Source organism: Hyperoodon ampullatus, assembly GCF_949752795.1.
Source record: "Hyperoodon ampullatus genome assembly, chromosome: 6".
Classification (NCBI taxonomy): Eukaryota; Metazoa; Chordata; class Mammalia; order Artiodactyla; family Ziphiidae; genus Hyperoodon; species Hyperoodon ampullatus.
Genome location: NC_136919.1, coordinates 112,970,980 through 112,995,309, shown reverse-complemented (window position 1 = coordinate 112,995,309; position 24,330 = coordinate 112,970,980). Strand labels below are relative to the sequence as shown.

The 24,330-nt window shown below is 41.8% G+C and overlaps 1 protein-coding gene across 2 annotated transcripts in view; it reads right to left on the bottom strand.

Moving 5' to 3' along the window:
- Positions 1-11,997, bottom strand: part of PIWIL2 (piwi like RNA-mediated gene silencing 2) — a gene marked incomplete at both ends in the record, with an annotated part of 67,473 nt that extends 55,476 nt beyond the window's left edge. The window contains 9 exons of one of the 2 annotated variants that reach the window (XM_079706920.1): positions 3,494-3,600; positions 3,889-3,976; positions 5,276-5,400; positions 5,852-5,969; positions 8,257-8,367; positions 8,992-9,198; positions 9,699-9,833; positions 9,980-10,071; positions 11,803-11,997. In XM_079706920.1, coding sequence (XP_079563046.1) covers positions 3,494-3,600; positions 3,889-3,976; positions 5,276-5,400; positions 5,852-5,969; positions 8,257-8,367; positions 8,992-9,198; positions 9,699-9,833; positions 9,980-10,071; positions 11,803-11,994 — 1,175 coding nt within the window. The remainder of the gene's footprint in view (positions 1-3,493; positions 3,601-3,888; positions 3,977-5,275; positions 5,401-5,851; positions 5,970-8,256; positions 8,368-8,991; positions 9,199-9,698; positions 9,834-9,979; positions 10,072-11,802) is intronic. The other variant, XM_079706919.1, reaches the window with a different exon arrangement.
- Positions 11,998-24,330: the final 12,333 nt, after the last annotated feature.

Here is a 24,330-nt window from a genome sequence, read left to right as displayed (position 1 = left end):
TAAGCCAACCATTCTTTTTTTCCTCTTTATGGAAGTATAGTTGGGGGATTTACAATATTGTGTTAGATTCTGGTGTACACCAAAGTGATTCAGTTACATATATACGTACATATTCTTTTTCATGTTCTTTTCCATTGTGGTTTATTCCAGGACAGTGGATATAGTTCCCTGTGCTATACAGTAGGACCTTGTTATCTGTTTTATGTAGAGTGGTTGGAATATGCTAGTCCCAAACTCCTAATTTACCCCTCCCCTACCCCCGTTCCCCTTTGGTAACCATAAGTTTGTTTTCTATGTCCGAGTCTATTTCTGTTTTGTAAATAAGTTCATTTGTGTCATATTTTGGATTCCACATATAAGTGATATCATATGGTATTTGTTCTTCTCTTTCTGACTTACTTCACTTATAGGATAATCTCTAGGTCCCCCCATGTTGCTGCAAATGGCATTAATTCATTATTTCTTATGGCTGAGTAGTACTCCATTGTGTGTATGTGGTGTGTGTGTGTGTGTGTATACACATATATATACACACACACACCACATCTTCTTTATCCATTCATCTCTCAATGGACATTTAGGTAGTCAAGCATTCCTGATGAGAAATGCAGCAGCTTTTAGCCTTAAGACCTAACTTCCAGGAAAATAACTGCTCTTCTGTGGTTTCCAGTGGTTCATAACAACATAAAGCACACAGGGAAAGAAAGGTGGCAAAGTCCCAAGTGTGTAACAACTGCAAGGCTGCAAGGGAAAACTAAGAAGTGCAGAGCCCCACACCTGAGTCATGCTCTCCAAGGCTGAGTGCTAGGCACTACAGCCAGACTAGGACCAGGACCATGAACATCTCAGGGTCTCGTATGTAATATAATGGGGTTATACCTGACTTAGGACTTCTTACTGTCTTGGAGAACAGGAGCTCAAAGCTAGATATAATTTGATTTAAACAATCCAAGAAATGATTTGGGGGGGGGGGGAGGGGGAGGGGACAGGGAGGATGAAACTGACAAAATACCTAGTGCCTGAATGTACAGTGAGATTACACAAATGGATGTGAATCTAAAGTTGAATTAATGGTAAGTACATACAAAATTATGCACTTAGAAAAAATGTTTTAAAGACAGTTTTTATATCCAAGATAATTGTGCAGAAAACAAAAATAATCACAGTACATACTACATAGCTCACCTATAGTTTTTGTGTAGTCATAATATGACTAAAACTTTAATAAAAATAAATTTCAATAAATGAAAAGACATGTCAAATTTATGAATAGGAAGCCTCACTGAACACTCTCCCTAGTCAATATCATTCAAATTGCCAATTGACTTTTTGTCTTATTTTCACTAAATTATTCAAAGTTTCACATGAAAGAGTAAGGGGGGTACAGAATAAAAATTCTGAAAACAGAATTCCCTGACAAATAATAAAACCTAATAAAACGGCAATAATTAAAACAGTATCACACTGGTTTTAACCAGTGGTTCAAAATGAAATATTCAGAAATAAATCCAAGTATTTTAGCATTTGATAAAAATAGTGATTTAAATCTAAAGAAAAGTGTTTTTCAATAAATTGTGTAACCGTACCAAAACAATCATTATGATCCTAACCAAGTTCCAGAAGGTTTAAAACACTGGAAATTAAAACAAGTAGACCTTTCTAAGTAGAAAAACAAAGACAGTAACCATAAAGAAGGAGCGAATTTAAAGACATCTATTTTTATTTAATAAACATTCTTGAACACTTACTACAGGCTAGGAATAAACTACGTCTGGGTGTACCATGTGAGAGAAAGAGAGATGGTCTCCCCCATCAAGGACAGAGAGTCTAGGAGAGACAAAATAAATAATTGCAAATTCAGTCAAAAAAGTCTGAGTCTTCCTTAACCTCTCTCTTCCTCTCACACTCCACCACCCGGCTGGGAAATCGACTGAACGCTACTTTGAGAACAAATCCAGAGGCCAACCACTGACCACCTTTACTGCTGCCACCCCCTCATTTCTCCACTGGATTATTACAAGAGCTTCCTGGCTGGTCTCCCCACTTCTACCCCATCCCACCAAGCCTATTCTCCACGCAGTAAGTAACAAGAGGGATCCTTTCACAACTCAAGTCACATCGTGTCACTCCTTGGCTACAAGTCCTGTTTCACTCACACTAAAACCGAAACTTTTGACAACAGACTTACAAAGCTCTATATCCTCAGCTCTTCCTTCCATCTCCTCCATCCTTCCACTGCCCTCACCTCACTTGCTCTGCTCTAGCCACCCTGGCTTCCCTGTTGCTCCTTGAAGAGCCAGGCATATTTCTGGCTTAGGCCTTTACCTCAGCTGTCCCTCTAACAAGAATTCCCTTAGCCCATATATTTACCTGGCTAACTCCTTCACCTGTTCCAAGTGTTGGTTCAAATGAGCTTGACATGCTACTGAAATGACAGCTCTCTCCCCTCTCCATCCCACCCCTAGTACTCCTGATCTCTCCTACCCTGTGTTCTACCTTTTCTTTCCTCCATACCTCTTATCACTTCTAGTACCCTATACAATTTACTTATCGTGCTTATTATTTACTATTTATCTCACCTGACTACAATGCAAACTCCATGAGGAGAGGGATCTTTGTTTTGTTAACTGGTAAGTTCCAAAACTCTGGTACAAACTGGAGCACTATAAATATATGTTGATGGAATGAATGAATTTATCAGATAAGCAAAGATTCATAAGTTTGGTAGCACCCAGTAGTTATACATAGCTGGTGAGAAAATAAACTAAGTAAATTTTCTAGAGAGTATTCAGTCAATATATATATAAACATCTTATTATAGTAAATATTTCAAGTCTTTAAAATGTTCGACCTTTTCATTAAGTAATCCCACTTCTAGGTACACAACCTAACAAAGTCATAGATGGGGCTTCCCTGGTGGCGCAGTGATTGAGAGTCTGCCTGCCGATGCAGGGGACACGGGTTCGTGCCCTGGTCTGGGAGGATCCCACGTGCCACGGAGTGGCTGGGCCCGTGAGCCACGGCCGCTGAGCCTGCGTGTCTGGAGCCTGTGCTCCGCAATGGGAGAGGCCACAGCAGTGAGAGCCCCGCGTACCGCAAAAAAAAAAAAAAAGAAGTCATAGATGCACACAGATTTATGTATAAGACAGGATTTCATGTAACGATTACAAATTATACACATCTATATTTACTACAGTAAATATTTACTAGAGTAATACACTTAAACAAGAACTCAGGGTATGTGTATATTAAACCAAGTCTTCGTAACCAGAGACTTACATACATTCCTCCTCAGTCTAAGTGCAGCAGGTCTCTATTCAGATGCCTATCCTGACAGGACTCACAGAAAGAGCACATCAATTCAGCATTCTCAATCTATTCTACAATTTAAAACCCAAACGGAACAATGGCTTATCTGTATTTATTACCAGCTATTACTGAACTTCTCAGAAAATTGTTAGTTTGTTAAACGTAGATGCCACCATCCACTCACATGATGTCCAGCACAGAATCATTCCGAATGACCTTATGGGAGACATCAGCTAGCAGGAAAAGACCTCCATCTGTCCTCCGGATGCTAACTGCATAGCCCGGCCAGATCTGCAATCTGAAGACATAGGTGGCCTTTACGCTGGGGTTCTAAAAGAACCACAGATATTTCCATGCCTCATTTGAGGCGATACCTTGAGCAGATACTGCCCCTCCCCAATAAAAATGAGAAAGCAATAGGAAACAAATTAAGTCAACATCATTGTGAACTTACTAAAAACCTAAATTATGGAAAATAATTAACTCATAAACTGTACCCACTATCATAAAATACTAATATGGTGATTGAAATGAAAAATTTATTTCCAGAACATTCAAAAGTGAGGAAGAAGAAAACACCACCAACCTGTGTTGCGGGAGTACCATAGCACTTGTAGGGTCAAAGAAGTTTCTCCCCACCAGCTTCATATCTAAAAGTTTCATTACCCTGAAATAAAGAGCAAGAATGGGTTTTCTAGTAGAAGAATTAAAAAGAGTTAAGTTCAATTGCTCTTAGCTACATTTTCCTTTGGAAGCCTAAAAGAGCAGAAATGTTGATGCTCTTTGCACAATATAGCTTTTATGCTGAGAACACTCTTGCCAAAAGAAAAATAAAAATTACCAAAGTATTTATCTTGCAGTATATGCAACTGACTGCAGCTTTTTCTACTGACTAGGTAACCAAAAATCAAGTTGACTTCCCAAGCTCAATTTACGTTACTTTTCCCCATTAACTAAAAAGAGCACAAGAAAGTCCGTTTCTAAATTTGTGATTATCAGTCAGGCATAGGAAGTTATGTTTGTTCCTGGCAGTTCAGCTTACTAAGTAGAAATCAGGTTCTATGTTTCATCTTAAAAAAGGTGGTTGGGGAATAACAGTTTTATGAAAATTTGGGAGTCTTCAGAAAAGTTAAAAAATTATGAGCTGTCTGTATCCAAAAATTCAAAGGACTGGGAAAAATTCTAGCAAAAATTTTTACATGCTACCTCTTCAAGTAGCCCCATCACTGACACCATTAAATATGTACCATAAACATTTGCTTTTAAAGTTCCTGAATGGAGCTTCCCTGGTGGTGCAGTGGTTGAGAGTCCGTCTGCCAATGCAGGGGAAATGGGTTCGTGCCCCGGTCCGGGAAGATCCCACATGCCGCGGAGCGGCTGAGCCCGTGAGCCATGGCCGCTGAGCCTGCGTGTCTGGAGCCTGTGCTCCGCAACGGGAGAGGCCACAACAGTGAGAGGCCCGCGTACCGCAAAAAAAAAAAAAAAAAAAAAAAAAGTTCCTGAATGAATGGAAGGAAACCATCCCCCTCTATCCAGCTACTTCAAACCTACTTTCATATACCCGAATCTGGACAATCACGTGAGATAACTTTTTTTTTTTTTTTTTGCAGTACGCGGGCCTCTCACTGTTGTGGCCTCTCCCGTTGCGGAGCACAGGCTCCGGACGCACAGGCTCAGCGGCCATGGCTCACGGGCCCAGCCGCTCCACGGCATGTGGGATCTTCCCGGACCGGGGCACGAACCCGTGTCCCCTGCATCGGCAGCAGACTCTCAACCACTGCGCCACCAGGGAAACCCTGAGATAACTTTTTAATAAGTTAGCCTTAATGTCATCCATTTATTTATTAAATGTTTCCAAACTCATCTATATATGCACTATATTTTAATACCATCCAAGCTTCCTGAAGAGTTTTGTTACAAATACAAGACTGAGGTTAAAGAAAATAAGACTTCAGTCGTTTCTCACCGACGGAAAACAACATTGTAGAACGGAATGCACAAGTCAGAACAGGGCTCCAGGATCTTTGTCAACTGAATGTTAATGGTGATCTCGGCACTGTCAGTTTTCCTTTGACTTTTTAACTCAAGAACCTAACAAATAAACATATGCAAGTAAAGAGAAATGACAACACTACCAAGCACTAATCTAATCCAACTGTGTTCTAGAACACTGCAACATCTTAAACATGTTTTATTCTTTACTGTAACTTTGCTGTCCACACTAGACAAAATCACAGCATGACAAGTAGGATTTATGAAAGGATGTGGTAAGAGAAACCCAATGGAGAACTAGCAATAGAGCCTTTTGAATTTGCAATCTTGAACTATTCTTTGTCACTGAGGTCAAAGGCTTCCAACCACTCCTCTTGAGAAGGGACTAGAAAGAACTCAAATGTAAAAGTTTCTCCGTTTGCAATTTCTTTGTTATGGAGAAGTCTGCCTTTCCTCTCAGAATAGGGAAGTACAACTCAAATGTTCAGGGACACTGTGATCTCCCACCACCCATGCTTCATCCCAAAGTGCCCTTCCTATTTGGTCTCACTTGTGGAAGCTTAACAGGCAGATAGAGAATGGATCCATCGAAAGCAGTGATGTTTCCTGTGACAGCTCGATGGTCCTTCAACATGCCAAACCTCATGCTTTTGCACTCCACACTGGGGCTAGAAAATAATAAAGAGGATTTTATTTCAGTTTGACTTTACAGCTGTGCAGTAGGTCTGTTAGAGACGCAGTCACTTATGACTACTGCTCCATCTAGTGGTCATATTAAAAAATTGAAATACATCTGACTAAAAAAAGAACTCTGACCCAAGGATACTGGCTCACAGAAAATAAAAACAATCCATAATTCCACCACCCAAACACAACTCCTTATCATGTCAGTGTACATTCTTCGAGAGTTTAGACCAGAGGGTCAGAAAACTTTTATGGAAAGATTTTACAGGTCATATGGTCTCTGCTACAACTACTCAACTCTGCTAACATAGCACAAAAGCCTCGTAGACAATATGTAAACCAATAAGTATGGCTATGTTCCAGCAAAACTTTATTACAAAAACAGGCAGTGGGCCAGATTTGCCCAGCAGGCCTGCCACAGTTTGCTAATCCCTGCTCTAGCGTCTACAGAAATATACACTCTTTTAAAAATATATTTTAAAAAAATATAGGATTTTACTCTAACCATTTTTCACTCACAGCAATTTCAACTTTTTATCAATTCACTGTCACAAATCTTACAGCTTTGAAAAAGTCCAGTAGCTACTTTGTACAATGATTGTCCCAATAGATCACAGTAACACACAACCTATTCCACAACTTCGAAGTTTAAACAAATCCAAGGTTAAAAGGGTCAAGCATGTTCAAGTACATGAAGAAAGATAACATCAACAAAAAAATCAAGCGGTAATCCAATACAGTCATCGCCCAAACTAAGCACTCACAGGCTAACATCACATTTCAAAATGCTTCTTCTAAAAAATTCACACATACATGGCATTATGCCCAAGACACTATATTTAAATTTGTCTTTTTAGAGCCCCATGATGTCAAGGGAGCTACAGGATGACCAGTCACTGTAATACATCCTCTCGGTATTCTCTCATCCTCTTCACATTGTGGCTTAAAAGGTCCACATCTACAATCTCGAGATTTATAGAATCCATGTCTTCTCCACAGCCTGGTCAATGCAGAGACCCGTGAGGAGTCTCTCACTCCTTTCTGTTTCATTACCAGTTGTCAATCCATTTCCAGAGCAAGTACTCTTCCCTCTCATTAACACCCATCTCCATCCCTTACATTCCAGAGCAGGCCCATTCCCACCACCTTCCCCTCTTGCTAGTTCAATTTCACCAGGTTTCCTGACTCCTTCTCTTCACTTGTCATATGTGGTCACCTCTAGTTTCTTACCTCACAGAAACCTTTAAAGCAATTATCATTCCATTTCTCATTCCTCTTACATACTTTTAAAATAAGTGACCAATCCACTGGCTATTTCTCATGGCCCAGGCTCTCCTTTGTTCTTTTAATCTCGTTTTTTCCCCATAACACTAATAAAGCTACTAGAAAATCACCAAGGGTGCCTCTTGAAAGCAAATTCAACAACTTTTTTCCCTTTGGCCAAAGTCAACCACCTCCCCCTCATTCAAATGGGTCCTTCTTTCTGGCTTTATAACCCTGTCTTCAGGGTATTGTTCCCCTAACTGTTCCTTTCTTCTCTCTTTCATTCCACTTCTTCTTCTTGTACCAATTAATAGCTGTGCTTCAAAAATTGTCTTCCATCTTCCTTTTTCTCCATAAATATTCCAGAACACTCATTTATTTTCACAATTCCAGCTAATAACCTCCAGCTAATGGCTCTCCTGAGATTTTAAAAAAGAACACAGACTAATATAAATTCTTAACTTTTAAATAAGTATCATAAATCCTAAAGTTACTAATATAAAATTAAAGTTATTTTGTCTGTTTTTTTCACCCTCAAATTTAACCCTAGACTATCATTGGAGAGCCATCAAATGCTGGTATAGCACTCATGCAGGAAGGATCCAAGTATTGTGGGGTGTGTATCTGATACCATTGTGTGTGGGGGGGGTGTCTCTTTAAGAAGAGGAATACAGAATTACAGATACAAGATAAATTAAAAAGGTTATGAAGGGGTCTATGCAAGTAAAAGGCCCTGAACTTAAGTTTCATTAACTTCACAGAAAATCCACCTCTAACCTCATGCATAAAATTGCACCTATTAAGTTAAAATCTGGGTTGGTAATATAGCTAAACACACACACAAAATGTTAACTTTAAACTTATTGCAAGGATCTGAATAGATGATTACTGTAGGGGGAGCTGCATCAGGAGTTATACACAAAAACAATTCAGTTATTCCTGTGGAACTATTTCATTACTGCTCTCTAAGAAGTGAACAATACAGGGGGGAAAAAAAGCTGTGAATACCTGAAAGTCACATGATATTGATAAACTGCTTCATTACGACACTGTATTTTGATAAGGTTCAATCCCAAAGATTGAGGTGTTCCTTTTGATCCTTGCTTCACAAAAGGCTCTCTAGAAAATAAAAATAAAAAACAAAAGCACCCACATATGCCAAAAACAAACAAATAATCCATGCCACAAAAATACAAAGAAAGAAAAGGAAAGGAAAGATAGATTGGGGGAAGTAGTATTTCACACTTTGCTTACAGGTACACAGACCAAGAATCAAGACATACAAAAGAAGCTTTGAAAGCCAGAAGGTAAATTCTTAGCAATCTCTAATTAGAGAAGCAAGGTCACCCTATTTGTCCTAGTAATATCACTAGAATAACTAGGCCAGCTAACTAAGAACATAAGAATTAGTTCTAGAGAGAAAAATGAACTGCTGCAATGTATTTCCTAGATAACTTCCTTATCTTCAACATGACAAAGAATTATCTATGTCTGAATTAGGAAGGAAATGAAAAGCCATGAGTAGACTCTAGATAGATACATGCTATCATCACTAACCCCATTTCACCTCATCAGGAATTGCCCCCCCTCTTTGTCATTCTCCCCACTGGCAAAAAACAAAACAACCCTGCAGTACCTACCACCCAAGGAGGACTTTAGACACAACAGAACAGAGTTTGCAATACTATGCAGAGGCCTCCTCCACATCATCACCAAGCAGGGAAGGCAGCACTCCTGACTTACTTTTCCATGTGTTCTGCAGTCCCAAGTGGTGGGTGATCCAGAGAGTGCAGTGGGGCCGGGGGCAGAGGTGGCGGAGGTGACAGCTGGGCAGGATCCTGAGAATTCAGGCTGAGACCACCGGGAGCCTTGTATACTCCTCTGCCTATACCACCAGCTGCTCTTCCCATTGGTAATAAAAAGGCATCCAAATTCCCTCTTCCAAGCGTTCTGAAATGTTGAAAAGAGGCAAATCAGAACTTTCTCAGTCATGCTTCTATCTATGCCCCATCCAAATGTCCCCCAAGTCTACATTCTCTTCCTGGAGGAGTCAGCAAAAGGGACCCAAGCATTGGGATTCGCTCCAAATCCAATATGCCAACATGACTTATTCATCAATTGTTATTAATATTGACTCTCAGGGCCAACTTCCATAGCAGAAATTGAGATGGAAGTTTGACCCACCTGGGTTAAAGAACCACTACCACCAGGCTGAATTCTTAAGAGGGCAAACAGGGTGGTGAACTGTGCAGTGGAGTACTGCTTTTACGCTCGTCCAAAGACTGACTGCATCAGTAGCTGCTGACTACTCTTGGAAAATACCCATTCTTACCATGAAACCATGCATTGTTTCTTTGTGAGATAATACAACCCACTTTAGAGTTTCTCTCTGGCCTTAAGAGATATTTCATCTGAATTTGATGGCCAGCCAAGAAGGCAACTTTACCCACCTATTCCAACCAACGAAGGCCTCTGCCATCTTGCTATCTCCAGATGCCAACACTGAACGATCCAGAAAAGTGGGATGGGGTTCTTCTTTGTCCTTGTGTGCCATACTGGTAGACAAGCCTCGACCTAAAATGCCTCTACCTAAATGGAATGGTCAAACCCCAGCTGTAACCGTGAGCTGAACATTTTATAAAGTACAGTAATTTTTCTGAAGATAAACTGTGTAAAGTTAAGAACAAAGCAATCATATGTAACACCACGTTTTCTCAAGTTAGTTTTCCACATACCTAAAGGACGCATTTCCTGTTCCACAGGGGTCTGGGACACTGTTTCAAGGCCCAGTCCTTGGAACACTGAGACCAAACCCACAGATTCCTACAGAAAGTCAAAGGATAAAGTTATTCTAAGATGTAGTTTAAAACCCCAGAAACACTGCTGGTTTTCTTCAAGTCTTGGTAAATAATAAAAATCATCCACTTCAAATTCTATAAACGTTACAAGAATAAAAATACCTTATAAAAATTGTTTAAATCCTTATGGTCTTAAAAAAAAACCACTTCTGTCAGACTTCCCTGGTGGCGCAGTGGTTAAGAATCTGCCTGCCAATGCGGGGGACACGGGTTTGATCCCTGGTCCGGGAAGATCCCACATACCGTGGAGCAACTAAGCCCGTGTGCCACAACTACTGAGCCTGTGCTCTAGAGCCCACGAGCCACAACTACTGAAGCCCGCGCACCTAGAGCCCGTGATCTGCAACAAAAGAAGCCACCGGCAATGAGAAGCCCATGCACCACAACAAAGAGCAGCCCTCACTCCTCGCAACTAGAGAAAGCCCGCGCACAGCAACGAAGACCCAACACAGCCAAAAATAAATAAATTTATGTAAAAAAAAAAAACACAAAACCACTTATGTCATATTAGGTTTTCAAGCATAAACAGTTACAGTTTATGATTTGATATACAGTATTATAACAAATGCAACAGAATTATTTTTCTAGTTCATTTCCTGTACACCTAAGGTTAGAGAGAACAAGTGTACTGGCTAATAAATTTTCCCAAAAAATGGATCATTTAAGGGTATCAGAATTTGGGGGTTTTTTTAAACAACCTCAACAAAACTTGCTACCGTTTTCCTGTAGCAGTCTTGGAAGTTTACTACTGTTACACCAATTAGAGTTGCCACATACAGACTCAAGCAATCCATTTGAGTAAAAATATAGGATTACTGTCAATAATGTTTCTTCTTACAGAACGTTACATCTGACATTGTCAACCTACTTAAAATTGTCATAACTGCACTATTAGGTTCTTCCTGTATTTGCTAACTCTTTATTCTTTGAGATTAATTATAGACAAATACCATTCTTAAAATTACTATATAATTAGGAGATTAAGAATGCATGTCCATGCGAGTATACACACAGCACTAACAATAGCTGAAGATCCTCTTTTTCTTTAAGATTAAGGCAAAGAGCCTTCTGAAAGGAACCATTCTTTTTTTTTTTTTTTTTTTTTTTTTTTTGCGGTACGCGGGCCTCTCACTGCTGTGGCCTCTCCCGTGGTGGAGCACAGGCTCCGGACGCGCAGGCTCAGCGGCCATGGCTCACGGGCCCAGCAGCTCCGCGGCACGTGGGATCTTCCCAGACCGGGGCACGAACCCGCGTCCCCTGCATCGGCAGGCAGACTCTCAACCACTGCGCCACCAGGGAAGCCCTGAAAGGAACCATTCTTAACAATTATGACCTTAGAGGCAAGAGTGGCTGCTAATACCATAGAGTCAAACCCAGAGTGGAAATCTAAACACTCACAAAAAAACAAAAGACTGTACCTTTAAACTTATTTATGTATGTATATATTTATATTTATAGAAGCTAGAGAACTAAGGCATTTACCCAGGTCCATCTAACATCCATTATGAGGCCCTTTTTCTAGACTTGCAACTCAAGAATTTGAAATATATTCCAAGAGGCGACCAGTTGCTCAAGGGAAAAAAAACAAACCCTTTCTTTCATATAGGGCTTCCCAGTTTCCTAAGTACCTTGAAATCCCTTATTTGCCCTGATGATAAGCTGTGTGCTGCTACTATGTATGCAGACACGGTCTTACCTTTTGCACTGGCCCACTCTGTGGGCCTGGTTCCTCTCGCTTTTCAAATACATGGCCTCTGCCTGCAGGTCGTGCCCTGCCCAGAGCTGGGTCCAAAGGTTTTGGAGCCTGTTGCCAAGAGCCCGGCATCCGAACAGACTGAGATGGGTGCACAGGAGACGGGCCCCTGAAGGGTGGTCGGACAGGATCCATTGCAAGGCTGCAGAGGACACAGGTGTCAATCTGTTCTGGTTAATTATCTGCCATCATTTTATAATTTAAATGATTCCCAATTGTTTTCCTTTTCCTTCAAGACAGACTCACAAAGCATTGGAAAAAAAAAAAAAAAAAAGCTACTTTGGATCAGGCCAGTGATACAACCAGCCTCCTACATTACGTTCACTTCAAAAGCTTCTGTTTAGCACAGAATATTCTAAACTCTCCATCAGCAATCTCTTAAAGGCCAAGCCCTCCTTGAATTTACTTATATTTTCTACCCAAATGGCCTCTTAGAGAACTCAGTCCTGTAAGTTAACTACCAGTTGTAAACGGAAACGCTTTTTATGTATGGGCATGATTTTGCTTTATAAGTAAGTTTATAGTTAACGTAGCCATAGCATAAAATTTTTTTGTCCATAAATATTTATGGGTTTTGCTTCATTTTGGGCCACTCTTTCTTCTACCAGAGTCCTAATATTTTTCCAGTCTATTTTCACATTAAACTTCTCCATCTCCTCCTTGGTTCCTTAGCTGCTTCTCTGAATCTTTACCCAATTCCTTTCTATAAAACTCTTCTTTCAAACTCTACCAGAACTGAGGTCTCCAGGGTACAGACCCTTTCTGGTTTGAGCCTATGATGCCTGCTGAGTCTCACAGGTGAAATTTAACACCTCCCCCCACCCCCCAAGGTAACCAGGGATGATGCTCTTCTCGCCCCTCAAGTCTCAGACTCACTAAGCTTCTTCAAAATCACTTTATAATCTGTAGACTTCAGGACTCCTTCTTTCAGGGGCTCCCTTCATTGTCTGGACTCACCCCTGACCCCTGAAGAATCTTTTGTGACCAACAAGTAAGCCTCTTCTTAACTTTTGCAGACGTGTCTTAAGTATTAGCTACAGAGAAATCAGGCCATGCATACAAAGAAAAGACTGACGCACAATTCCTAAGTCAACTATAGGTGAAGGCAGTTCAGGATCTGACAAAAATTTTTTAAATAAATTACCTTTTACACTAAAATGGGAGGATATGCCTCCCTTACTCAAAGGTTACTACAGTTCTCCCGTTTAATTGTTTAAACTCCTTTTCAGTTAGCTTGGCCTCTTCACTCACACCTTCTCACCACCACTGGAAGAAACCAGAACAATCACTGGCCTAACTGGTACACACTGAGAGGCACTATAACACCTACCAATTACAGGATTTCTGGAATCCTCTGCTTTCTCCACCCCTCCCTCACCTCCACCATCACTTCTACAGATTCAGGCCCTCCCTTAATGCGGATTTTCTCCTTTGATTAGTCAGCAGGTGGCTGGCTGAGTATAAGGTACAAGCGGGGAGAATCCAAGGACAGGCAGGTCCCAGGACCGGCGAGGCCTACGTTCCCCACTCCTCCAGGTACGAGCTCCGAGCTGGGGCATATGACTGGGCCTAACCAGAAAAGAGGTTCCTGAAGGCAAATACTACATCCCTTCCACCCTGGAGAAAGCATCATTCCCCAAACCAAAACTCCCCTGGGGGTCCTGCCCACCCCTTGTGTGCGAGTAACACTCACGCCCGCCCAAACCCCTCTCCCCATCAGAGTCCCCTCCTTCCCCAGGCACCACCTTCCCACCTCTCCCAGGTCCTGCGTTCCTCCTACCCCCTACCCCCCAGCCTCAAATAACAACTCCCCGCCCCCGCCCCCGGCCCAGGCTCCACCCAGGGGCCCACAGGCCCTCGCGGCTCCTCAGGGATATGGGGTGAGAGGACAGGGGAGGGTCCGAGTGGGCCGGAGGGGCCCCCGTTTCACCAGCAAGAGCTTGAGCGAAAGCCCAGCTGGCCTGTAGCAGAGCGACCTTGGCCTCCCCGGCCTTCCACACCTGCGTCCCCTCCTCTCACCAGCGTTCGAGCACTCGCGTACCTCAGCGGTGCCTCAAGCGAAAGCTGCGCTCAACGCTCGCGCAGCGGCACGGACCCGCATGCTCCAAACCCCGAGTTCCCGTCTTCTCGCGGGGCCTCAGGGGCTGAACCTATTGGCCGAATGACGTGCCACTCACAAGAGCCAGCGGTCTCATTGGCTCTCCTGCAAAGAATACCTCCCTCTCCCGTTCCAGCAGCTTCGCTCTAGCGCTGGGTTCATCCGAAAGCGGTGCTCCAAGACGGGGGCGGGAGGGGGGGAAGTTAGGAGTGAATCTAAGAGTTAAAATGTGTTACGTTTTAAAGATCCTGACTCCCATGCCGTTGGCAACTCCTGTAAACAGAGTTAGCTTACACGCTCATGTAGAGATTGACTTGCCCCATCCTTCCCAGTTAGAGGATATAATGATGTGGGTGATGAATAGGAAAAAGCTTGAGTTGACATGCAAACACCTAATTATGTGATCTTTTAGCCTCACTGTATTTATATATAAAACTGGAAGAAAATCATCCATTCATAGGATTGTATGGAAATGTACATACGTTAATGAGATGATGCGTGTAAAATACCTGGCACAAGGAGAAGATTGCCTGCAGTAAATTTTGCCTATCATTATTATTTATTGATACCTGAATCTGTGAGCCAAGAAGAGCTTTCTTCAGACTATGTAAAAGCATTGGTGGTTAACTCGGCAGCTACGGTATAATTTCCAAATAAATAAAGATTTCTCTCCCTCTCCAATCATTTGGCAAATAACTGCACCCCTCTCCAACCCCAAGTTTTCTGAGGTGGTTGGGGTCAAGCTTCCAGAGACCTTGGCTGATGTTGTAGAGACATGTAAATACTCTATATGGAATAGGGCTAGACACAGCTTTTCCAAGCCTTAGATATCTCATACCTCGTTTTAATCCATACATTCAAGGACTCTCCTCTCCTTCCCAAAACAGAATAGCTTGAAAATTATTGGAGCAGGAGAATTTCCAAAGCGGGAATCTAATTGGTGGGATACCCCTTCCCTCTTTGTAGATGTTATTTGTTTAACATTATATGTGAGTTCTTCTACCTCACAGCCTTCCTACTTTACAATGTTACAATGTTATGTTATAATAACATGTATACTGAATTCTGTTGTTCATGCCAACATTTAGTAGCAAGTGCACTCAAAAATAGTTATACGTGGGGCTTCCCTGGTGGCGCAGTGGTTGACAGTCCGCCTGCCGATGCAGGGGACGAGGGGACACGGGTTCGTGCCCCGGTCCGGGAAGATCCCACATGCCACCGAGCGGCTAGGCCCGTGAGCCATGGCCGCTAGGCCTGCGCGTCCGGAGCCTGTGCTCCGCAACGGGAGAGGCCACAACAGTGAGAGGCCCGCGTACAAAAAAAAAAAAAAAGAGTAGACAGGATATAGAAATACCCTGTACAATATTTCTAGACAACCCACACATAATAAATACTAGTTATTTCACCAAAGGAAAATCCACATAGTCTCAGTGTTGACTGGAAATAAAGATAGTTGAAGCTCTCTAAAGTGTGGACATCTGCTTAGAAGCTTTCAAAAGCTAATCAACCTCTCCTGGAGTTTACATTCCCCAACAGTTCAGTTGTTAATTAACCATACCTAGGATATTGATTTAAAAGAGCACACACATATTGTACTGTTTAAAGTATTTAAAATTAAATTACAAATGATATAAGATAATATTTTCATAACACCAAATTCTGTCCACTTGGCCTTGCCAGGCTCTAAAATTCAGGGTGAGGATGGCCCTGTCACTATATACAATCTGGATTTTCCCAGGCAGTCATGACATCCAAGAGTCTGACCCTTTGTCCCCAGTAAGTATTTCCATTCTGACCACAAATCCTGATTTGTTGTTGTTATTGTTGTTGTGAAAATAAAGTCACCAGAGCCACAGCAAGACTAATGGCAGAAAATGACATTACCTGTTTGGCCTAGAAACTACCGGGAAGATTTAATTGAAATTGGACCTACACCTATAGTACCTCTGGGTTCCAGGCAGAGTAAACACAGATCCTCCCAGGAGAAATACACCCTCCACCTGGCCCTCAAAGTTCCCACACAGGAACTCACAAGAAAAAATAAATCACAAAACACATTAGGGTCAATAAAATGGGTGAACTGTTTTGATTGTTTGTTAGGTTGTTTTGTTTAAATTAATTTTTAAAACACACATTAGGCTCAATAAGAAGACAAACAATGCAAGTTTTTAAATGGGCAACAGATATGAACTGATCTTTCACCAAAGAAGATATACAAATGGGTAAAAATCCCATGAAAATGTGCTCAGCACCATTAGTCATTAGGGAAATGCAAACAAACAGACAAACAAAAACACAGTAAGATATTTCACACCCACTAGAATGGCTATAATAAATAGGACAGATACTAATTGTGATGGTTACTTTTATGTATCAGTTTGGCCAACAGGTACCCAGATATTTGGTCAGACATTATTCTGTGTGTTTCTTGGAGGGCGTTTTGGATGAGATTAACATTTGAATTGGGAGATGGGAGTAAAACAGACTGCCCTCTCTAATGTGGATGGCCTCATCCAATCAATTGAAGGCCTAACTAGGACAAGGCTTACCCTCTCTGGATTAAGAGAGAATTTTTCTCACCTGACTGCCATTGAACTGAAACATCAGCTTTTTCCTGCCTTCTGACTCAAACTAAAGCATTGGCTCTTTGGGGTCTTCAGTCTGCAAGCCTTCAGATTGGAACACCACCCTTGGCTCTCCCAGTTTTCAGGCCTTTGGATTTGGACTCGAACTACACCATTGGCTTTCCTGCAACTCCACTGAAGATCTTGGGATTTGTCAACCTCCATAATCACGTATTATAATTCCTTAGTAGAAAGTGTATGTATATATAAATATAATATAAATGTAACTATATATATATATATGTATATATAGATATACATATATCTCCTGATGGTTCTGTTTCACTGGAGAACCCTGACTAATACAGATTGTGATACCATGAAGTAGGGTGCTGATGTAAAAAATACATAAAAATGTGGAAGTGGAAGTGGTTTTGGAGGTGGGTGATGGGTATAATTGGAAGACTTTTGAGGTACATGCTAGAAAAAGCCTAGATTTCCACGAAGGGACTGTTGGTAGAAATATGGATGTTAAAGGTGCTTCTGGTGAGGTCTCAGACAGAAATGAGGAACATGTTATTGGAAACTGGAAGAAAGGTGATCCTTGTTATAAACTGGGAATGAACTGGCTGAATTGTAGTCTTGTGTTTTGTGGAAGTTAGAACTCACAAGCAATGAACTTGGATATGTAGCTGAGGAGATACCTAAGCAAACTGTTGAGGCGTGACCTGGCCTCTCCTTCCTGCTTATAGTAAAACGTAAGAGGAGGGCTTCCCTGGTGGCGCAGTGGTTGAGAGTCCGCCTGCCGATGCAGGGGACATGAGTTCGTGCCCCGGTCCGGGAGGATCCCACATGCCACGGAGCGGCTGGGCCCGTGAGCCATGGCCGCTGAGCCTGTGCGTCCGGAGCCTGTGCTCCACAATGGGAGAGGCCACAGCAGTGAGAGGCCTGCGTACCACAAAAAAAAAAAGTAAGAGGAGAAAGATAAATTGAAAGAAAGATTAAGCAAAAAAGAATCAGAGTTTGAAGATTTGGGAAGTTCTCAGCCTATCTATAGTGCAAAAGTGAAAAAGCTTGTTCTGGAGAGAACACCCAAGGGTGTGGCTAGACAGTCACTCTATTAGGAGATTATCCATGGTTAACTATGGAGTTAATCAGCTATCTCAGCAGAAGCTAGAAGCAAAAATAGGTTTATGTTGAACAGCAGCAGAGACACTGCCAGTTTGGACCAAAGGGAACAGAGACTGGATGAAGTAAAGGAAGGCTTTCTAAAGGATGGCTTTTGGACTTCTGGGATTCTACAGGACAGGACAATAGAGCGATTTAACATGCTTAATCCTTTAAGAAAAGGAAAGAATAACCCCAGAGGTGATTCAGCCATCACCAGTGCTGCCACTGTCACCACAAGCCTATGTGACAAAGCTATTTCCTCTTCATAGCTTCACAGCTGGAGAGGAATATTGCTTCAGGATGAATCACACCTCAAGTCTCACCAATATCTGATTTAGATGATGTCTAGATGAGATCTTGGACTTGGAATTAATGCTGGAGTAGGTTAAAACTTTTGGAGCTATTGAGATGGGGTGAATGTATTTTGAATGTGAGAAGGACATGAATTTGGTGGGACCAGAGGGCAGGATGTTACGAACTGAATTTTGTCCCCCCAAGAGTCATATGTTGAAACCTAACCCCCAACGTCACTGTATTTGGAGCAAGACCTCTAGGGAGGTAATTAAGGTTAAATGAAGTCATAAGGGTAGGGCCCAACTCATAGCACTGGTGTCCTTAGAAGAAGAGACCCCAGAGATCTCTCTTTCTTTCCCTGTGAGCAAAGAGGAAAGGCCATGTGAAAACACAATACAACAAGAAGGTGGCTGTCTACAAGTCAGGAAGAGAGCCCTCACCAGAAACCAAATTTGCCAGTGCCTTGGTCATGGACTTCTAGCCTCCAGAACTGTGAGAAAATAAATGTCTCTTGTTTAAGCCACCTTGTCTGCACTATTTTGTAATGGCAGCCCTAGATGACTAATACAATAATAAAGTCAGTAAGGATGTTGTGCTGTAAGTGCCGGACATTAAGCATTTTTTTCATTGTAATTCAAGTGCCTGATATTAAGCTTCTCACTGCCAAGACACCCGTTTCAAAGACGTCCATCTCAAATAAACATGCTGCCATCTAAATAACTAGATAAGGAACCAGGACACCTCCACCCAAGAAGTTCCCCTTTTAGAAAGCCCTGGGTGATGCTGACCTCTTGCGTGCTCCTGCTTTTTCCTCCCCATGCCCTAATTCCTGCTCTTGGGATTCATTCATTTATTTTGGGTGGTGGGGCCTGCAGGTTTTATTTCTTGACTGGTCCATGGGGTGGTAGGCAGTTGTACTACAGGCACCTCTCAGGCCACCTCACCGGGCCCCTGGCTCTGGCTGTGTCTGCCTCCTTCTGCTCCTGCTGTTGTTGGAGCAGCCGGGGCTCTGACTCAAATGCCTTCAGGCGCTTCCTGTAGTCCATGTGCTCGCAGTAGTCCCAGTTGTGCTGTCGTGCTTGCAGGCCAGGAAGTCGGGGAATGTGACAGCTTACACCTGAGAAGCCCAATGAGGTAGTGAGCGCAGTAGTCATGCTGATGAAGCACCAGCTGCGCCTTGCTCCACCTGCAGCTGAGGGGCTACCATCGCATGCTCCTTGCGCCTGAGGAAGCCATAGTCGGGCGGGAAGGTGGGCATCTGGAGGGGGTCAGGCTCCCCCAATGCATCACCCAGCTAGCGCCTGGCCAGGTGCCCCCTGCCATGTCTGCTGTTGCTGCAGGTCCCTGTGGGAGTCCATGCTCTTAGGTTTTAAATTCACCAATGAAGAGTGAACCTGCAAAACCCTAGCCACCCCACTCTCAACCTTAATAAAGGCAGAACTGCAGGTTCTCACTTTCTATCTGTCTCTGTGTCTCTGTGTCTCTCTGTCTCTCTGTTTCTCTCTCTGTCTCTGTGTCTCTGTCTCTGTATCTGTCTCTCTGTCTGTCTGTCTGTCTGTCTCTCTCTCTCTCTCTCTCTCTCTCTCTCTCTATATATATATATATATATATATATGTATGTATATAATTCCCCATGACCTTGCTGTGTGGCCCTCAGGCATGCCATGTACCCTCCAGCACTTAATTTTTCAAAGTTCCCTGATGGTTGCTGCTGTGGTGCATCCTGCAGTCATAATAAGAACCCAACGGCCAGTCCAGCCACAGCAGTGCCTCAGGTCATATAAGCAGATAGGTTAGGGGGTGCACCACTTTGGAAAACATTTGGCAGTTTTCTCAAAAAGTTAAACAAAAAATTTCCTTAGGAACCAAGAGTTCCACTTCTTGGAAACTACCTAAGAGGAATGAAAACATATGCTCCCACAAAATTTGCATGCATACATTCATAGCATCAATTTTTATGAGAGCCCAAACCTGAAAACCAATTAAATGCTCATCAACTGGTGAATGGATAAGCAAAATGTAGTGTGTTCATACAATGGACAGATTCAGCATTAAAAAGGAATAAACTACTATGCTATGCCATGGAGGAACCTCAAAACACATTATGTTAAAAGATGAAGCCAGGGGCTTCCCTGGTGGTGCAGTGGTTGAGAGTCCGCCTGCCGATGCAGGGGACGTGGGTTCGTGCCCCGGTCTGGGAAGATCCCACATGCCGCAGAGCGCCTAGGCCCATGAGCCATGGCCACTGAGCCTGCGCGTCCGGAGCCTGTGCTCCACAACGGGAGAGGCCACAACAGTGAGAGGCCCGCATACCAAAAAAAAAAAAAAAAAAAAAAAAAGATGAAGCCAGACACAAGAAACCATATATTGTATGATTCCATTTATATGGGAAGTCTAGAAAAGACAAATGTATAGAGACAGAATGTAGACAAGTGGTTGTCTGGGGCTGGAAGTGAGAATGAGGACGAACTGTTAATGGGCCTGGAGGATTTATTAGGGTGATAACAATGTTCTAAAACTGATTTGTGGTGATGTCTGTACCACTCATTAAATTTACCAAAAATTATTGAATACTCTAATAGGGTAAGTTTCATGATATGTAAAATAGATCTTAATAAAACCTCCTTTAAAAACATTAGCAAACAAGCAGGAACTACAGTGAACGAACCAGATCCACAAAGATTTCAAAAAAAGAATCACTGGACCCAGAATATAAATAAATCTTGAATACGTTTTAAGAAATAAAGGTGGCAATTAAAACCATGAGTAAGAGCAAAGGTTATCAAAGTTGACTAGGCAGATTTGAAAAAGAACCAAAATAGGAATTCTACAAATGAGTAATATAAAAATTGAAATTAAATGTTCAGAAGAAAAGTAACACAAGAGAAAAGACACAGCTGAAGGAAGACATTGTGAATTAGAAGATAAATCTGGTGGTGCAGTGGTTGGGAGTCCTCCTGCCAATGCAGGGGACATGGGTTCGAGCCCTGGTCCGGGAGGATACCACATGCCGCAGAGCAAGAAGGCCCATGTGCCACAACTACTGAGCCTGAACTCTAGAGCCCGCAAGCCATAACTACTGAGCCCGTGTGCCACAACTACTGCAGCCCACGTGCCTAGAGCCCGTGCTCCACAACAAGAGAAGCCACCACAATGAGAAGCCTGCACGCCACAGCAAAATATCCCGTGTGCCGCAACTAAGACCCGACGCAGCCAATATAAATAAATAAATATTTTTTAAAAAGAAAAAGAAAAAGCCTGGAAGACACTGGCACACACACACACACACACACACACACACACACACACACACACACACATCTCCACAGGCCTGAAAGTTTAAGGGAAAAAAAGAACTGTCAACCTAGAAAATGCATATCCAGTGAAATTTTCTTCCTAGAACAATAGTAAAATAAAGCATTTTCAGACAAACACAGAGATTTACCTCTAATAAACCCTCTGTAAAGGACTTTCCAAACACTAAAATGAAAAAAAATGAGTATTAACCCCTTATACTTTCTAGGCGCACCACGATGTTCCCAGGCTACTCCATACCTTGGCATCAACACAGAAGCCTCAGGGCAGAAAGCAGGAGGTGCACAGGGCAAGCCTGAGGCTAGGCATTATCAGCTTGTATCCCTGTAGATCTGGTGAGTGCTCACAGAAAACTGTTCACCATAGTACTGGCTATATAAAGGGACAGGTAAGACCGAGAGGATCTGTAATGGAGCATAAGAGGTGTCCAATACAGTGAAATTTTTAAAAAAATGATAGAGCTAAGAGGTTAATTAAGAAAAATAGCATATAAGTCAGGAGGGAGGTAATTAGAATAAAAACATTATAAGGTTCTGGAGGAGGGTAATAATAATTAACTCTACACTCTCTCAGCATGCATATTAAATTTTAAAAATATATATTTAAAATATTTTAATTTAGGTATAATTGACATATAATGGTATATTAGCTTCAGGTGCACAACGTAAGGATTCAGTATTTGTATACTTTGCAAAATACTCACCACAATAAGTCTAGTTAACATCCATCACCTTACACAATTACAAAAAATTTTGTGTGTCATGAGAACTTTTAAGATTTATTCTCTCAATAGGCCTAAAATCGCTTATCAGAAATCCTTGGGGCCGTGTACATTTCAGAATTCAGGAAGTTTTAAATTTTAAAAAGATATTAAATTGTACATTGTATACCTCCCCTAGAGTGGTCTGAGACAGCACAAATAATCAACACATATTTATGCAGCAAAACATGAATATTCACCTCAAGTAACGTAAAGACTGTAAATAGCTTCACATGATCAGGTAAAAATTTCTACCAAGTGAGATCAGATCAGACAGTTGAGGTTTTGCCACCAAGGAGGTTTCAAGAAAATAATTTTTACAACTTTTAGATTGCAAACTTCTGAATACGAAGCTGTGGACCTAGATTGGTTGAGCAGTAGCCATTACCAATATGTTAAAATTTAATATTTTCAATAAACCTCTCAGGAACATTTTATTATTTTCATTTTATAGATGAGAACATGTAGGCTCAAAGAAATTAAATAACATGACTAAGTTCACACACCAGTGAGAGGGGTAATCAAGAATCGAAGGAAGTCTCTTTACCTCTACCACCAGTGCATTTCCTACCACACCTCCTCAAAGGAGCACCACTGTGGCACGTACCTGGACAGTCATTATTCTGTCTACATTCCATTCAGGCTCTGAGAGTAAAGGAAAGGAGTGCGATATTATTTTTTTTTTTTTTTTTTTTTTTTTTTTTTTTTTTGTGGTACGCGGGCCTCTCACTGTTGTGGCCTCTCCCGTTGCGGAGCACAGGCTCCGGATGCGCAGGCTCAGCAGCCATGGCTCACGGGCCCAGCCGCTCCGCGGCATATGGGATCCTCCCAGACCGGGGCACGAACCCGTATCCCCTGCATCGGCAGGCGGACTCTCAACCACTGCGCCACCAGGGAGGCCCCGCGATATTATTTTTATAAGCCAAAATTGTAACTAGATTTTTTTATACTTCACTAAACATGTTTGTGGCAGAGAATTTTATTTCACTTTATTCCACTTCACGCATGAGAAACGGGGTCCAGTTCCTAACCTCCTATCATTTTGATGTCCCTACTAAAAGTCAGCTTCCCTTCTGATTTCAGTTTGTCATGAATATTATCTGACACTCATCAACTGACAAAAATCACAAATTCCACTCTCTGCAGCTGGCAGGAAATGAATTAGCAACATTTCCTGGAATCCACCCAAATTTGCTGAAAAAAATAAAAAAATGTGTTAATGTGATCCCAGGTCCTGAAATTTCTTCCATTGTGACTAATGGAAAGTTTAAGGAACCTGAGAGATGGAAAAGTCTTCAGTTATCATCTAACCTAACCCTTAATATTATGGATGAAGGGGCTGAGACCCTGATACATAGTTTCTCCAACACTTTATAGGGCTTACTTTGAACTTAAATGTAAACTAAAAAGAGAAGTAAGCCAATATTTACCAAGGAAACAAATGCGATGATGTATTTATGCAAGCATCATCTTAAAGTATGATTCTCAACAAAGCAAACAAACAACCCCATCAGCAGAAGTAGAGCTTGGGGAAACACAAGGAAAGGAGGAGGTGACCTGGGACCTTCCCTGGCCAAACAGTATGCCAATAATTTACTAACTTGTATATAATATGACAGCATTGCCATCAAGCTAGACATAAGTTTTCAGAGCACTAGATAGTCTCTGAAATGAGCCAGTTTATCATGTATCATTCCATTTGCCTCAAAAACTTCTCCAGTTACATTTGCTATCATGAGGATGTTACTACTATCCCCCAATACTACTACTCTTGGCTGCCTTTTTGGCCAAGAGAAGTTCCATACTGTTAACCTATGTTAAAGACAGATGGAACTGTGCAAAACAAACAAATGCCCTGAACTGATACGTGCCAGTATGTTAAATAACAATGAATTTGACCCTGTATGTGAGTCAGCCAAAGGAGACAAACATAGGGAAATGGTTTCATACAAAACTGCGGTTGACAGCATAGATTCCCAGGGAAGGTTAAGCCTTGACTGTGCCACTTATTAGACCAGCATGACCTTAGGCAAGTCACAAATCTGTTGTTTCAAAATTTTGTATATTAATTATATATTACTTTCATAGTAAGGAATAATTAAATGTGTTAACTGAAAAAAAAAGATTTACTCTCTCAGCAGCAATATGCAATACATATTTGAATACATATGTGAATATGCAATTCAGTATTTTTAACTATAGTTGCTATGCTGTACATTACATCCTCAGGACTTTTTATTTTATAACTGGACGTTTATACCTTTTGACCC